Genomic DNA, 17,204 nt, shown 5'->3' with positions numbered 1-17,204 from the left:
ATAGCAAAACAATTTGTGATAATTCAGGTAACCAAACGACTCCTAAGTGCGTGTTAGAAGAACATTAAAAAAAATAAAAATAGTCTGAACTTATACAAATTATTGCAGCAATTAACCGTGTGCAGACAATGAAATGCTAACAAGACCAGTTCAAATATCTAGCAATTCCAGTGGGTTCAATCTTCTGCAACTATGAGTACACATGAAATATACCAACTTGCCTCCAAAATGAAGTCCTAAAACTGCTTACTAAATTATTTCCAAAATCATGTCCTTTCATTAAGTTTTTTCCTAAAGATTAGCAAATCAGTTCAATAACACCAGGTAGTAAAGAAAACTTCCTAGGAAGGAATCCTAAGAATTCTCCATCAGACTGAACGTATATTGAGCTATTGCTTCCAATCTCTTCGACTTCAATTGAACGTGCCCTGCAAAGACAAATAAAACTGTTGAAGAATCTCATAAACAAAAACCAAGCTAAGTAGATTATAAACAGTATGTCAAATGAATCATGTTCAAATAAAAAATTGCCGGAGAAATTTATCTCCTCTACTTTTATACTTTGACAAAGAGCCTTTTGCATTAAAGTGCTTAATAAGGAAACGTAGACGAAGAGAAGGAAAAGCAACCGTCACAGATGAGAGTCGTGATTCAAATATGAATACACAAAGACCCCTTAAAGTGATTATTGGAGGTTCTTATGGAAATTGTAGTATATGACCTGGGAAACCCCCAAGACTGTGTGTTAAAACACAGAATCATATAGATATACTTTCTCAAAAGCTGAAACAAAAATCAGTAACTATGTATAAACTGACTTCTGTAGTGATGCAACATGCACTGTTGCACTACTGTAAACAATGGGCAATCTGGAATTCACAATAAAATTTGAAGAAGAGATGAGAAATGCTTTTTTCTTTCTGAAGCAGTGGCGCTACACCTTCTTGAAGATACATTTTTCACTGATAAGTGTGTCCCATTGTACAGCTTATGCATTTTGAAAATGAAATCATACCACTTGAAGTCCTGCAGGATGACCACCTGCACAAAAAGTAATTAGTCATAGTAAGTCACATCTAAACAGTTCTTGGAAAACAGAGATGTTGAAAATGATGACCAAGGACAGGGAAAGAGAAATCATTCCACCTCATAATCCCCGCTTGAGGGGTTGGCATTTGGTGTAATCTCCATTCCGCCACCAAAATATTTTGCATTCCCAATGCAAAGAGCAGTTACTTGGGAGCATACTTCCCATTCCCCCTCATCAACCTAGATCATCATGTTGTTTTTCTACTGATAAGTGAGAACAAGCAAAGCAGAAAGACTGACTAATGTATATTGACTATGCAGTGCATTGCAAAATGAACGACCCCCCTTGCTGCAAATAATCGAGAAATACCCAACTCCAGCAGGTAAACCAAACTGACCTTGATCCTTAAATCTTGGTTGTGGTGCCGAAAGAAAGCTTGCAAAGCACCAATAACATAACATAAGTTTCCAAATTTCTTGTACCTTGAGGCATAATAACCTGCTTTTGCGCTTCTGCGAAACATTAAAATTTACAAGGTTCAATCAGATGTATTTCCTGATCAGAAGCTAGAACTGCATTGGCACACAAGAATAAGACTACTCACTAAGAATGGAATGAAGGCAACAAAGCCAGAAATTTTAGTTCCTTTCCCACAATTTGCTATATGCTAGAATCAGTTCCCCTTTTCATGCAATGCTTAATTTTGGTGAAGACTCAATTGCTTGAAGGGGCAAATACAAGGAGAACAGAATGGAGTAAATCGAGAGAATGTAGAGGACATGACTAGCCTGTCCAATCGTTTTATTCAATGCCTAATTTTGGTGAAGACTCAATGCCTTGAAGGGGGTAAATACAAGGGAAATAGAATAGAGTAGATTATGGTGAATGTAAGGACACGACTAGCCTGTCTAATCTTCCTAAGAATTAACCTCACTCGCACCTTAACAAGAATCACAATTTTATGGGGGTGCCTGAGCAATGAAATCAGCAGCAATACAGGAATTACCAATCCAAAAAATAGAAGAGTGGGAATGGAGCCCTTATTGCAGATTCCCCTCCCCTCCCCTCCTCCCCTCACCAAATGTCAAACATAACCTTAGACTTAGGAATCTTCAGAAACTGTCCTTACAGATGAATATCAGCAACATTGATGAAATAATGGGATTCTCCAATTTCTCCAGTTATGCATCCAACATCAATTTTGGATTTCAGCCCTACAAAAGACCTAAATCAGACTTTCTTCAGCAAAAGGAAGGAGAAGGGCGAAGGATAGAAATACTGAAGCTGTTACTATAGAGTAGGACATCTCTTTTTCTCTCCATTTTATTAGAAGAAATGATGTTTCAGATCAGAAGTTTCTACAGCAAGAGATGGAGTCTTTCTGCCAAGTACCTTTAGCAATGCGTTCTATGGCGTCATGAGGATCATTTTTCCTGATGAGAAGCAAGACCATCTATAAATACCGATACACTATGCAAGGAAATGACAAAAAATTAAGCTACAAAAACAGCAGAAGTTCCAGTTACCAGCCAAGCGTCCTGGCAAAGTCAGATCCAGTACCTAAGGGGATTATCTGTTAAGAAAGGAGACCATTTAGGTATCTTCACATGGTAATTGATACCAAGCAGTTTATGATGCAACTAACATACAAAATCTCAAGATAAGCTTTTCAATTTGATGTAAACAACGCCAATCAGCCAATGATGACTTACGCCAAGAGCAGTTGAATGACTGGAGTTCATATCATGATTACAAACAGGTTTTCCACTGCAGAAGAAGCCATTAACAACCTGAAATAATTGAGCAAAAAGTTAATAGTGAGCACAGACATCATGTGCCAACAGGGGAAAAAACATGAAACACTGTTTGAGCTATAATATCTGCTAGCAGTCATAGAAGTTGCAGCAAAGAAAAGCGAGCATTAAGATAATTTCAAGGAAAAATTGATAAGGGAGTTTTATGACTAAGCCAAAATGATGATATGCTACCACCAGCTACCCATAATGGCAGGTGAGAGAACCTTACATGAACAATATTTCACCAGCTGTTTATTTGTTACAGGACAGTTTTTTACTGGATAGCAGTTCTGGGCTACTAGAAGAAATGCGAGTTATTAATTTCCTTCTTATCTGTGCCAGAATACTATCTAAGTGTCTTAAGGCTGGATGAACCTTAGAAGAAAAGACAACTGAAAAGCTTAGTCCAAGAGAGGTTCAGAGGCAAATGAGGAAAAACAAATATAGAAATTTAAGTGATAGCCAAACACAAGCCACACCACTCCTTTCTGTTTCCTTCTTTTGTGCTAACTACATGTACGTGTGCTGATGAGTGAAAGCAGAAAGAAGAGATTTTAGATTTCAAGAAAGAAGCAGGATGCACCTCATGAAGAGTCCCATCACCGCCCACTGCAATTACAGCATCAGCTCCTTCACGGATAGCCTGACAGTACAATTGAGATAAAAGTTTCTGCATTCCATCTGATACTAGCTTAAAGCAGAGATGTTTAGGTGTTTACCTCTCTTGTTATATCAATGGCATGAGAAGGACCTGAAGTTAAAGATTCGCATATCTGGTCAAAATAGAGAGAACTTTTTCACCTAAACAATCATTAATAAAGAACCATAGTCTATCGGAGCAGCGCCATTGCATTTGACATTTATTTCCATTTAAGTTACAGCACGTCGATCTGTTACATGTAGGACGGGTATATCCTACCAGTTGAAAATTCTTACCAAAATCAACTTATATGATACTTCCACCATATTTAATTTAGCATTGAGAACATGAACAGGCTGAAAAATGTTAGGTTCCCTAGTATTTACTGGGAGAACATAGAATGAGATTGTGAGGATCAGGGGCGGACCTAGAGCTTACAATACGGGTTCCCGGGAACCCAGTAACTTTTGCGTAGACCTTGTATTTATATTAAGAAATTCACTAAATATTTGTAAATATCTAACTGTGAACCCAGTTATTATTGCATATTAATCTAAAATTACGGAAGGAACCCATAAGCCTCAAATCCTGGATCCGCCTCTGGTGAGGATCTCTTGGATACTCGTGCATGCAAAAGTGAGATGTTACCAATATGTGCTTCATCACTACATTCATTTTTAAAGCCTTGGCGTGTTGTAAGAACTTACATTGACCAAAATCCTGAATTTCCAGAAGTACTGGAATCAAAATTTAACTCAACATATACAATCAAGTTCATGAGAAGTCTAACAACCCTGGTATGTGAGAATTTTGAAAGTGGTTCTAAGCATTGACCACTGCCGTATGCTAAAGTTCTTGCATTTTTTTTATAAATATGAGCATTCTCACATCGTCTACTAACGGAAGGCATCTTTCAGTGTCATAACAATGGTATCTGCCAAAAACAGCCATAGATTGCAGGAAACTGGTGTGTGTGTGTGTGTGTGTGGTGGTGTGTGTGGTGGTGTGTGTGATGGGGGGTGGGGGGGATCACTTTCAAAAAGGGGTAGAAAATAAAGAAAAGATATGCTTTTGTGAGCAATTACAAAGTTGTACCTTCTGAAATAAATTGCCTTAACATATTGAAACGAAACATCAAATTCATATGAAAACACAATACTATCATAAAAACAAGAAAATAAACATTACAAGTTCTACTTTCTACCGAAGTTAGAAACTTTAACATCGAAAAGAAAAGCAAGGAAAAAACATGAGTTGGAAAAACTCACATTACAGTCATCACCCAAGCGAGACCTAAGGTAAGGAAGTAGCCTCTTCCATTGCTGAACCGTTGTTCCATTAGCTCCTGCTCCAATAAAATCAAAAGAGTAATCAATCAATTAAACCCCAATCCCCAAATGCTGCTATTTAATTCCTTTATATGAATCCAGTTCATTGCATTCCAGTATAAAAATAAAAAAACACGTTATTCAACACCTTAATTCGAAAAAACAACAAAGACAAAATTTATGAAAGAAACAAAACCTCGGGGATTAACGACGAAGACGAGGTCACGGCGGCGACGAAGGGAAGCGCCGCCACGGAGAGCCGTGCAGTCGGTTGAAGAGAGATCTGAAGCCATAGGCTGTTCTGCTCTGATTAAAGAAGGATTTCTCGCCAGTGCAACTGCTACTATACCTTGATATATAATCATTCTTGTAGCAATAAATTTTTATATATACTCAACTAATTATAGTAAAGGCACACCTTTCTATGTGGGGTTGGGAGGTTTTGATGAGGATAAAGAAAGAGAGTGATTAATAAAGCTTTTTCAAATGGTGATCAATGGGAGCGTTGAGAGTTCGAAAAAATGAAATGAGGGGTTTGCTTAGTTGTGTAATTACTGAATTATTTTTGGATTGATTACTGACTAATAGGCCTCTGTTTTTTAATTCTAATCCTTTATTGTGTCTTTTTGTTGTTTAAATCCGTTTGTTCCTCTATCTTGTTTTCCCTTTCAGACAACCAAAAGTCATTTCACAACAAAATGTTAGGATCAATGATTAATACTGTTTGGCCCAGCTTCAGCACTTTTTTTTGTCAAAAATATTATTTTTCTAAAATTAAGGCGTTTGGCCCAGCTTTTAAAAGAAAAAAAGATGCTTTTCGGGAGAAGCAGAACCAGTTTTGGAGAAGCAGAAAAAAGTAGTTTCTCTTCGAAAGCACTTTTTTGAAAAACACTTTTGAGAAAAATACACTTAGAAGCAATTTTTTTAAAGCTTGGCCAAACATCAATCAAACACAAACTGTTTTTCACCAAAATACTTTTGAGAAAAGTACTTTTGACAAAAATCACTTCTCAAAATAAGCTAATTTTTGCCGCTCGGCCAAACGGGCTATAAAAAGTTATCTATTAGATGGGATCTCTTTTGGACTTGTCATTACTCAAAGCTTGTTTGATTTAGGGATGGTAACATACGAATTATTTATTACAACTAAATTTTAATTCATGATATTAATTATTATCTCTTCTAATGCTCTTTAAATTCGTCAAAACTTATAAATTGTTCTGTTTTGCTAGAATTTGAGGTATACATCTTGGAACAGTGGCTTCTATTCAAGTGCTTTTTCATGCGAATTTATCATCGTATTTTTATTTTTAATAACGAAATATAAGAACAACAACAACAATAACTCAGTAAAATCTCACAAGTGTAATTTGGGGAGGCTGAATCTTACCCCTACCACGAGGTTGTTTCCGAGACACCCTCAGTTAAAGAAAACAAACATAGATAATAGAATCTGTGAGAGCAACAAAAATCAGAAAAATAATATAAACATGTAGGAAACAAAAAATAGATGAAAAACCAATAACAATAATCACGTTACTAGGAAATACCAGAAAAACGAGAAGAAGAAGAAAAAAATAGAAAATGATCCTTCTTTCACCATTTTCGTGCTCTTCATTTGCACAAACTCTGGTTAAATAAGTCAAAAATTATATGTACAATCAACTGTGAAATATATTTATCACGGTATTTTTATATTTTACTACTAAGCAAATGTGTTTAGTTGGCACAAGTCTAAGTAAGAGAGCTGATTTTATAAACTTGTGCAAGTTAAAATGTCAACTTTTGTATTAAGCTTTCTAAACTAATGTTATTATAGCTAAAAATGTACCTCAAAAAAATATTTTTCTAATTGATGAAAATAATTTCTGCCATAAAGATAAAATTGGCTTTCTTGAAAGTTTCATTTCTTTTTTACTTCTCTACTAGTAATATTAATTTACTCTTGTATATCACATGCCAACTTCTTAACACAATCAAAATTTTAAAATAAATTTTCTAGATAACATTTGTTACAGTAAAGCAAATACACCTATTTTTTTTTTAACAAATTTATTTATTTTTATTTAGTTTTTAAGTAGGCAAAAGTCATCTCCTTGGTCCCGTTTTTGATAGAAGAACAGAGAACCCCTCCAGCCTTGTCTCTCTCATCTTCTCCTCCTCCTCTCCATATACATACGACTATATACATACCTATATACACATGTCTACCTATGCAAACATATACGTATAGATTGATGTATCTATCGCAATCAGTTGAACGATTTTGAATTTGCACCCCAAACCCCTCTCTCTTGATCCAGGTAGAATTATCAACCCTAGCTTCGTATATGAAAAGATCAATTTCAACATCAGTTTACGAAGGAAAACCCTAGATTGCGCGAATCGTACTGAGCAATAACTGCTTGTATATAATCCTGAGAGAAAGGAAAGAAAATAGGTTGTAGGCAATATTAGGTTTTGCATTGTTTATATCAGGAGGTGGAAGTTGAATTGAAAATAGCTGAGCTGATTTTGTCGTATATTTTGCTGGATCGAAGTTCGAATTACTGTTGGGTAGCTGTGTATAATTCGTTTCCGGTTTCATTTGAATGGAAGTTTCTGGAATTTAGATAGGTGCTGGCATTGGATTGATGTTTTAGGAATTTGGTATTGGTTTGATCATGTTATGAATTTTGGTCCTTTATTGCAAATTTGGATTAGTTGGAACGTTATTGGATCGCTTTTCTTCTGGGGGTTGATTTGAAAGAAGTTTTGTAGAAGATGGACTTGAATCTCGTTTATTATTGTTGATTGATTTCTTGTATCAAGTTTTTTTTGTGGGTGAAGTATAGCTGGTGCACAAGTTGTTATACGTGGTATTGCACAATGAGCTTGGAGAATGAGGATCGAAGCGCCACCGATCACGTTTCTGAAATTGGTGAAGTCCGGAAGTAATGATTTAACTTTCTTGTTCCATTAATTACAGGGAAAGTTGCAGCTTATTCTATTTTCTTGGAGGTGTTGGTCTGTTATCATTTTTGTTTATTAACTTTTTTAAATGCGAATGTTCTTTGCCATGACCCAGGCATTCAAAAGTATCGTATACAAGAGAGTTTCTTTTGTCACTCAGTCAACTGGAGATTTGCAAGAAGATACCAACTGGTTTTGATCAGTCGATCCTGAGGTAAGAGTGTTTGCATAACGTGCCATTTGCTTGAAATTTAGGAGCAATTAATGTTTTACTCTCCCATATTTTATTGGTATTGCTCTATTAGGTAGTTTTATTTTGGTCGGCATGGAAAGGATTAGTAATGTGCATTTTACAATTTAAATAGTGAGCTTGAGGACACCTCACGTGGCATACAAGACCGCCAAAGAATACCTGGAAGCTTGCCCTCTCAAGGTTTCAGACGTAATGATTATAGTTCGTCTCCACCTACTCGTGGGGATTCTGATGGCAATTCAAGAGGCATTTATGGAAGATGGGAAAGTCGTTCCTCTGGGCGTAGTGATCGAGATAGTGATACACAATCAGATAAAGATTCCGGTACAGCTGATATTCTTTCAGATATAGCTGTTGTCTATGTTATACTTGATTGTTTCAATTCCGAATACATATTTGTATTCTATGTATTATTAATGGGTTGTAAGATTACTGTGGTGGTTGCATAGCATTTCAATCCATGATTTTAAAATTTACTGCCCCGAGACCACAGACTAGGCATTCACATATCCGCTATCTACTTTGTAGTAGAGTTGATTCTTCCAGTGCAGAATTGGTCCTTTGGAAGGGGAGCCTTGCGTAACTGGTAAAGTTCCTGCCATGTGACCAGGAGTTCATGAGTTCGGGCCGTAGAAACAGCCTCTTGCACGAATGCAGGGTAAGGCTGCATACAATGGACCCTTGTGGTCCGGCCCTTCCCCGGACCCTGCGCATAGCAGGAGCTTAGTTTATCGGGCTGCCCTTTAGAATTGGTCCTTTGCATGATCCTAGGCCGTCCAGCATAACACTTGGGATCAAATATGCGTTGTGCCTAACCATAACATAAAATGCTTATTCATGAAATACAATTACGTGGGAGAATACCTTGAGAAAAAACTGCCGCTTCCATAAGACTATTCTGTCTCTTCTTTGGTGTATCCAGAAGCTCTTGGGAAGTTGAAATTTGACAAATTATATATGCTTTCATTACCTGCACGAACAAAGATAGAACTGCAGAATCAATTAGGCAGAAGTGTTGAGGAGGACATGTGGGGGAGCTAATATTAAGATATATTCAACACCTTGGCTATTAAATAGGTATTCAATGTCTGGAAGATATTCTAATTGGTTAATTGGAGCCAAACATCGGGAAAAGGTGACATTTTGTGTTTAGTTGGAAGCAGATGACTAAAGGTTCAGGCCTTTTGATGTGAAACATCCGAGGTGGAGTTGCTGTAACTATTAATGAGGCCTTTGCCCCCGATTGATGGGTCCTTCCTGTTTGTGATCTCATAATGTGAAGCTAATGTAAGTGGCTGTCCCTGAGTAATAGTGAAATAACAAAGGCCATTAATGTGAATAACTGGGACTAATCTTCGCAACCAACTAATGTAGAAAGCTCGGGCTAAGAACCATATGGAATGTTAAGGGGTATTTAATATCTAAGGTTTTCCTAGAAGTTTTCTTTACTAAATAGTAAATATCACTTGCTCACTAGACATGGATGTCGTATTATCTTCATGTTACAAGGATTTACTATAAAAAAAAATAGTGATTTAGGACAAAGGTGTTAGCCTGAATAACTAGAGAGGTCCTGTTAGGAACATCATGTTGTACGTGTCTCGTCTGCCAAGCTTGGTGATTCAGGTACCACCGTCAAATGAGTTATCGGAGGGTAACAGTCCAGGAGTATTGATGCAATCTAAACATAATGCGAGCACACTAACCGCACAAGTAGTACAACGCAGAAAAAGTGTTGATCATATGAAGATTATATTATATGTACGATTTCTTTTAAACCAAAAGAGAATTATGTTACATATACTATCAAGAATTTTTTTCTTCTATTTGTTATTTGAGAACAGATTTAGAGGGTGTTTGGATTGGCTTATTTTAAGTGCTTATTGACTTTTAAGCTCTTTTTTAGTTTGTGTGGTGTTTGGCAAAGATAAAAAGTGCTTAAAAGCACTTACTTTTAGGCATAAAAAGTACAAAAATAAGCCAAAAGCCAAAAGTTGGGTATTACCAACTTATGGCTTTTGGCTTTTAGCTTAAAAGCAACTTTTTATAAGCCAATCCAAACACCCCCTTAGTTGTGAAGATCAAGATCTACTGACTGTTATGAACAATTAAAGTGGTGTATGCAAAGTAGAAAGGAAATGAGACAGTGTAAGACTTAAGAGTAATATCATGAAGAATAATGTCGGAATCGACTTTTCCAAGACAAATGCTAAGGTTAACAAGTGTTGGAATGTCCCACATTGGTTGAGGAATGAACTGTTGTCTCCTTATATTTTCTTTAGCAATTCTCACCTCATGAGCTAGTTTTTTAGGTTGAGTTAGGTCAAAGGTCCATTTTCTTAACTTGGAATCAGAGCCAAACCTATCCTTTTGCTCAGTTTACCCAATATAGGGCCCCTATCCACGCTCCAAATGTCTGGCGTTGCGCATGTAGAGGGGTGTTATAATGGTCCACAATAGTAGAGGGAATGAACTATTGTCTCCTTATACAGTATGATCTTGGGCAATTTGTTCATTTTATGCGCATGTGCATGTGGGTACTAAATGGTAATTTTCCCTTTAAGAAATTTATTTAGCGACATTTTATACAGATCCTGGTAGACGCTACGGGAATCAAGCACGCCGCACTTGGCAGAGTTCTGAGCATGATGGGCTTCTTGGAAGTGGTTCATTTCCCAAGCCATCTGCATATGCATCTGGAGTATCTGCAACTAAGGTCCGAGCAAGTGATAACTATCAGCTTAATAGGAGCAATGAGCCATACCATCCTCCTCGACCTTATAAGGTGAATTTTCACTTTATCATTGCTGTCCAACATGATGAGCACTTGCTTGATCTGCTACATTTGTCCCATCATTTCAGATTATGCTTTAAAGATCTTTGAGAAGAATTTAACTTATGTCAATTTTATTCTTGCGATACCTTCAGGCAATGCCTCATTCTCGTAGAAACACTGATGCATGCAATGATGAGACCTTTGGTTCAATTGAGAGTGCAAGTGAGGACAGAGTGGAAGAGGAAAGGAGGAGAAGAGGTATTACCTCTTTCAGTAATATCATGCATGGCTCTTACGGTGCTATATATATGTATGCAACTTTGATGAGTTTGTGGACGATTGAGTTTTGATTGACTTTCTCTCAGCTTCTTTTGAGTTGATGAGGAAGGAGCAGCAGAAGACTCTTCAAGAGAAGCAGAAATCAAATGCAGAGAAGCATACAGCTGAGTATGACTCGGACATTTCAGTACTGCTGGAAGATAATAAAAAGGATAGGAGGCTTCTGGACAAGAATGCTGAAGTAGATATAACGACCAGCCAGCCTTGCGCAAGCAATGAATCTGGAAAATCATCTTCCTCTTCACAGAATCTCCCATCTAGACCACTTGTGCCCCCAGGCTTCAAAACCACTGTTTCAGATAAGAATTCTGGCTCAGCAACTTTGAACCTTTCATGTTTGACAGAGGTATTTACTTGTACTTCCCTTGGTTTGTCTTCTGTAGAATATAGTTGCACATGAGCCTCAACTCAGGTGCATCATTATTGGAGAGGAAGTAATCCACTCTGCATTGTGCATTAATTAGCCTGGTGAATCCACTAAGCATTGTGCATTTTATTGGCCTGACTTTTAGTGATATTTTCCTCCCTCCCTATCCTAATGATGGACTTTAGGTAACGGATCCAAGGGGGCAGCTGTGGGAAACTGGGAATTGATGATTCTTCTTCTTCCATCTTTGCTCTTTTCTTATTTAATTTACATTATATAAGACCCCATCCCCAAAGCCCTTTTTTATAATGAAGAAATTCCTTGAGTTTTGTTTGAATGGCACTAAGGGGTCGTCCATCTAAACTAGCTCTAGGTTCTGAAGCCCTCAAAGTAAGTGATATTGTCTATGCTTCTCTTGTCTTCCTCTCTGTTTCAATATATAACCCTTTTTTCCTGAAGCTCAATATTCAGGGAGAGACAGGTTTAATGTACTTTTTCGTTCATTGTTCATCTTTTCAAGACGAGCTAGAGACTGTGTGAAATATACACAGATCTCTGTGAGCTGCAATTTTTATTTTTTTTTGTTTTACATTTTTTTTTTTTGGAAAATAAAATTGTATCAACCAACTGGAAGTATTACAACGAAAAAAACTGCAGAACTACATTACAGTTTCAGCAGAACACAACTTTCTCTCCTTAACTTCAGACCCTGGCTAAACACTAAATAGGATAAAAATTCAGGGTTTGCAACTTCTTAGCTATCTTAGGTTTTGCCTGGCCCCGATAGAAGATCTCCTGAACAATAGTTTTGATGATATGCTCAGTACTCCTGCTTTTTCCCTGGAAAATTCTCAAATTTCTTTCTTTCCAAAGATGATACACAGTTGCAACTTTCTTCTTCCTTTTGGGGCTGTCTTCAGCAGTAGGTGATAGGCTGCTGTTAGGCATCCTAATCCTTAATAATGTTTAATAGCTTAGTTTAGTCCCATCTCTTTCTCCCTCCCTCTCTCTCTCTCTCTCTCCCTATATATATATACACACACAATATATATATATATGTGTGTGTGTGTGTATATATATATATATATATATGTGCACACACATATAAAATAGATCTTCATGAATCTAAATGATGTTTTCTTTAATTGCCTGCTCTTCATATCACTTTAACAGATAGGAAAGCATGAAACTGAAGAAATTCTATTGGAAGCTAAATCCGACGCCCAAAATGGTATCTGTCAGAGCTTAGAAAGACAAAGTTCCCGAGAAATTAGTTCGTGTGATCAACTTGAACACAAGAGTTTGCATGCTTCAATTCTGAAGAAGAATGACCAAATTGTGAAATTGTCAGTGAACTCAGATGATTCTGACAGGAAATTTAGCATGGAAGATCATTCACGCCGGACTTCAAGTCTAGATTTAAACGAGCCTGCAATTTTGGAACTCAGTGCCCAGAATTCAGGGGGCAAATTTGTTGCGGAGTCCAATATCAACCATTCAACATCCATCCTGGATAAGATTTTTGGAAGTGCCATTGCAAATCTCACCGACTCTGATGCTCCAGTTACGGTAAATATTGTTCATGCTTTATGACTCGGTGTGATATTTGAATCTCGATTTGCTATTCCTAATGCAATCCTGTGAAGCCCCATGACCCTCGTCCTTTTGCAGTTCACCTCAAATTTCTTCATGTTTTCCAAACCACGTAGATTGAAATGGGTTATTATTTGGGATGATCATAATGTTGTTCATAGATTTATGAGTAATTCATTACTGGACTTGCGATTGTTTTCATGAATGCTGTGGTAACATGTCATTTCATCCACACCAAAGATTATGACAGTATCCTTAACATAGGAAAACAATTTTAAAGACGCCCTATTATGACTGGGATTGGTGCAGGAACATATACAATCAATAGGATGGATGTTTTCTTTTATTTTTAATGTGATCTGCAGAGATGCTAGAGATCAGCTTGTCTGTTTGTTTTCCTCTTTTACTGTCCAAGAATATTTAATAAATATTCAGACTTATTTAGTCGTCAAAACTTCTCACTTTCTGGCATCCGTTCTAACTAGTTATTTTTTGGCTCGACCATGTTGTCCAGAATGAAGATAGTAAGCCTAATGACAAATTAGACCCCAAAGCTGTTCAGTCATCAAAATTTGCTCATTGGTTTTTCGAAGAAGGTATATCCATTTCTTTTTTGTTTTCCCCCCTGGGTTTCTTACTGAATCCTATCAAAATCTCTTGAAATCTTATGTAGATGGTCTCATCTCATTTATGTTGTTGCAGAAAGGAAGCTGGAAGATGATTCTTCATCAAGTAGGCCTAGTGATTTGCTTGCATTAATTGTTGGTGGTGATAAAAACAGAAAGCAACCCTTTGAGGGTAATACTTTGGAACAATTACCATCAGAATTCTCCTATCAAAGTCTTGAGCCTACAAGTAAGTTTGTCTCGAATTTACCTTCTTCACTGCTTGGCGGGCCTGAGCTTGTGTATAAGTCCAGTAAAAGGGGGGCAGCGCCGACGATCCTTACTTGTGAAGACCTTGAACATACAATGTTGTCAGAGTTCAGCGAAAAAAAGTCTAATTCACAGCCACAAGGCTCGAGTACTAATCACACAAAGACTGAAAAACCTGTAAATGTGGATAGCCAGGCATCTCAGCACCTCCTTTCATTATTACAGAAGGGGCCAAATCTTGGAAATGTGAAACAGAGGTCCAATGCTGGCATTGAATCATTGGAGGCACATGGTGAGACTACCGTGCAAGACAGATCTAAGAAGGAAGATAACAATAGTCATGTTTCAGGGAATACACTTACTCTTGAATCACTTTTTGGAACTGCTTTTATGACGGAATTACAATCTGCACAAGCTCCAGTTTCAATTCAGAGGATTTCAGTTGGTTCTGGACTAAATGATTCTCAGGAAACTCAAAAGTCGTCATTGCCTAGTTCTGATGATACCCTTTCTTCTTCGATAATTGATGATATTGGACTGAGAGGAGCAACGAAGGAGAATAACGTCTTACCTTCAAATTGCAGAGATCACCCAAAGCTGGATAAGGCAGAAAACTGGTTGGGATTCAATGATTCTTCGTTTGAAGTCAACTCCTTAAAGCGCCAAACTGAAGCGCTGTCCAGAAATGGTGATTATCGGGCTGGTGAATTTCGTCTACCTGAAGGAGAGAGCTTATTTAGTGTTGGTGATCCTTTGGTATCCCAGGTCCCAATGCCAGCAGGAAATATGAGTAAAGGTGACCTGGTGACTGTTAATTCAGTTGGCAGTGATCAAAGGTCTTTGGTGGGTCCAGGGGCACTACCCTTTCCACGAGTTTCTCATGACCAGATTGAGTCTGAGATGCTTTTTCACCATCTTCGTGCTCAACCATCATCTTCTCAGTTTCATCCTTTGCAAATGAGTCAAGGGAAACCATTACTTCATCCATTGGATTCTCGTCCTGCACATTTGAACTCTCAGATTTTCTCTGGTCCAGAGGGCATGATTCAGCACGATGCTCTTCCTGGTCATCAGTTTGCCGGAAGTATAATGAGACCTCCATTTCACCATCCGAATGCTAGGGTGACAGGATTTGATCTTCCTGCTCATCATCCTATGTTGCAGCAGATGCAAATGTCTGGAACTCACCCCCCTCATCTGCTCCATGACCGTCTAAACGGTGGTCCAGTTCCTTCACATTCCAGTAATCAGGCTGCTGGCGTTGTGCATGAAGCTAACCCGATGCAAGGGTTCCCTTTTACGTCTCACCAAGTCAACATTAATGGACTTGGGATGCAAGTTCCAGGTAAAGCCTTGATGTGCCGTCTCTACTGCTCCATGTCTGTGTCTTGTTCTTCTTTGGCTGACACCTCAATATTATGTTGCTCATCTCTGATCTTGCTCAAGTTAAAGCAAAGAGTTTCTTGATCTTTGCAACAGCTTCTGCTTATTTCTTAGTTCTATTATCGCAATGTTGATATTGCTTTCTTTCCTGCTATCCCCTGTCTGCACCATCTCACTAACATGGTTTACTGATGGCAAAGACATAAGCCTGAATTGCAGCTTGTTAGGATTTTTACTCCGTTAGTTACTGCCTCCATACACATAACTGTTAAATGTATTTCCACAACTTACTCATTTTTCGAAGGCTCTCTTTCCTGTTAGGCTTTGAGTTGTTATCAAGTCGAAATTTATGATTAACATGACCAAGTGGTATGCTTTCCATCAGTAGCCTTAGCTTGCCCTGGAAAACCTGTAGAATAGTAAATCATTTCTCCTCAAAAGAAGTAGGTATCTGCTTGTTCTTTTTCCTTTCCTTTTCTGCAGAGTTGTTTTCGTGGTATACTGGTGTTACTACTCCCCCCCCCCCTTCCTAATTGCTACAAATTACTCTGTTTGCTTTTGAGGTTTGATCAAGTAAATGCTATCCCCATGGCCACTTCTTTTCTGGATGCTATGTCTCAAGATTTATACCCTGCTGAATATCATTGGACGCTAAACATCTAGAACATATTAGAATATATTGTGCACATATCATGCATTCTTAAAAAGGGTTTGCACTTAGTCCTTTAATTGGTGCTACTTTTCTGATTGAGGATGAATACTCTATCGATGTTCTACACTGTTCGAGTTTACATTATATTCTTTTCGTCCTCAGGTCCAGATATCAACAGCAGAAACAATCATCCTGAGGCCCTGCAAAGGCTTATTGAGATGGAGCTTAAGGCTTCAAAGCAGAATCACACTTTTCCTGCTGGGCGTGGACAGGGGACGTACAGTCACGAGCTTGACATGGGATTGCGATATAGATAGTTGGCCATGTAAGGTTAACATTTTTCATGCGGTACTCATCTACCATCACCTATGTGCAAGTATTTGGTAAACATATCAGGGGAAATGACATAAGTCTTAGATTCTACTTTCTGGGTACTTTGTGGGGGTGGGTGGGTTAGTGTCATCTACATACGCCAGTGACGAGTGACTGGAAAGGGCCTCTGTATCCACAACTCTTACTATATTGTGCAAACATGGTTGTGCAATTTTTCAGTTCATATTTATCTTTCTTGTGTTCCTAATTTAGTTGTTGCCTGCTCTCTTCCCTTTTTTATTTTTCTCTGGCATCACTGGAATCCTCATTATAGTACTGGAGTTAACCAATTTCAAAGTGGTGGGACTCGGTTGTTGAAGAATTTCATTCTATTGAAGAGTCGTTTCGATTTCAACTCTTGTACACTTATTTTCACATCTTAAAAGTACTACTAATCGTTTGATTTGATTTTTGAACAATGCTATTGAAGTCAAAAAATGTTCTAGTTAAGAGTAAGGAAGTAAAATATTTATTTTAACTGAACAATTGACGAATTATCTCCCCTATGATTGATCAATGAACGTCCCCGTTTTAAGTTTTATTAGGTAAAACATAGTATTATCAAGTAAGAAAGAAAAATTAGGCAGATTGCCACATTCTCTACGTCCTTACCCGGTTACCCTTCTTCTTTAGTAAGATATTTCTTCGTTAAATTATTTTCTTTAACGAATAACTGTAAGGTTTCCCCAAAGGCAACTAATTATCCAAGAGTCTAATGTCTAGTGCAATAACGAATAATCACAATTCAACGAGGTGAATTAATATTCAGTAATATGGCCGTTCAAAGAAAAAAAGAATTTATATTCGGTAATATAGCCGTTTTCGATATAAAGCTTGCCCCAGCTGAT

At 37.6% G+C, this 17,204-nt stretch overlaps 2 protein-coding genes across 4 annotated transcripts; one reads left to right on the top strand and one right to left on the bottom strand.

Annotated features, from left to right (window-relative positions):
* Positions 1-80: 80 nt before the first annotated feature.
* LOC107767384 (sphingoid long-chain bases kinase 2, mitochondrial) lies at positions 81-5,401 on the bottom strand. 2 transcript variants are annotated; one of them, XM_016586377.2, is made up of 12 exons: positions 4,991-5,401; positions 4,735-4,811; positions 3,546-3,599; positions 3,410-3,469; positions 2,743-2,820; positions 2,557-2,603; positions 2,423-2,463; positions 2,160-2,244; positions 1,428-1,542; positions 1,147-1,269; positions 941-1,041; positions 81-428 (listed from the first exon to the last, which is right to left on the bottom strand). In XM_016586377.2, the coding sequence occupies exons 1-12, from the start codon at positions 5,157-5,159 to the stop codon at positions 299-301; spliced, it is 1,080 nt and encodes a 359-aa protein (XP_016441863.1). In that variant the 5' UTR covers positions 5,160-5,401; the 3' UTR covers positions 81-298. The 2 variants fall into 2 exon arrangements, with proteins under 2 accessions (XP_016441863.1, XP_016441864.1); XM_016586378.2 differs by having other exon boundaries at positions 1,016-1,041; positions 4,991-5,350.
* Positions 5,402-6,890: 1,489 nt separating this feature from the next.
* Positions 6,891-16,561, top strand: LOC107767383 (uncharacterized). Of its 2 annotated transcripts, none has more exons than XM_016586375.2 (10): positions 6,891-7,727; positions 7,862-7,960; positions 8,112-8,323; positions 10,591-10,784; positions 10,928-11,033; positions 11,141-11,460; positions 12,655-13,050; positions 13,589-13,670; positions 13,777-15,294; positions 16,147-16,561. In XM_016586375.2, exons 1-10 carry the CDS (start codon positions 7,663-7,665, stop codon positions 16,299-16,301), a joined length of 3,147 nt encoding a protein of 1,048 aa, XP_016441861.1. In that variant the 5' UTR covers positions 6,891-7,662; the 3' UTR covers positions 16,302-16,561. The 2 variants fall into 2 exon arrangements, with proteins under 2 accessions (XP_016441861.1, XP_016441862.1); XM_016586376.2 differs by having other exon boundaries at positions 6,892-7,727; positions 16,153-16,561.
* Positions 16,562-17,204: the final 643 nt, after the last annotated feature.

Source organism: Nicotiana tabacum, chromosome 7 (assembly GCF_000715075.1).
Source record: "Nicotiana tabacum cultivar K326 chromosome 7, ASM71507v2, whole genome shotgun sequence".
Lineage (NCBI taxonomy): Eukaryota > Viridiplantae > Streptophyta > Magnoliopsida > Solanales > Solanaceae > Nicotiana > Nicotiana tabacum.
Note: the sequence above shows the minus strand (reverse complement) of the source record. Positions and strands in the feature narration are given on the sequence as shown.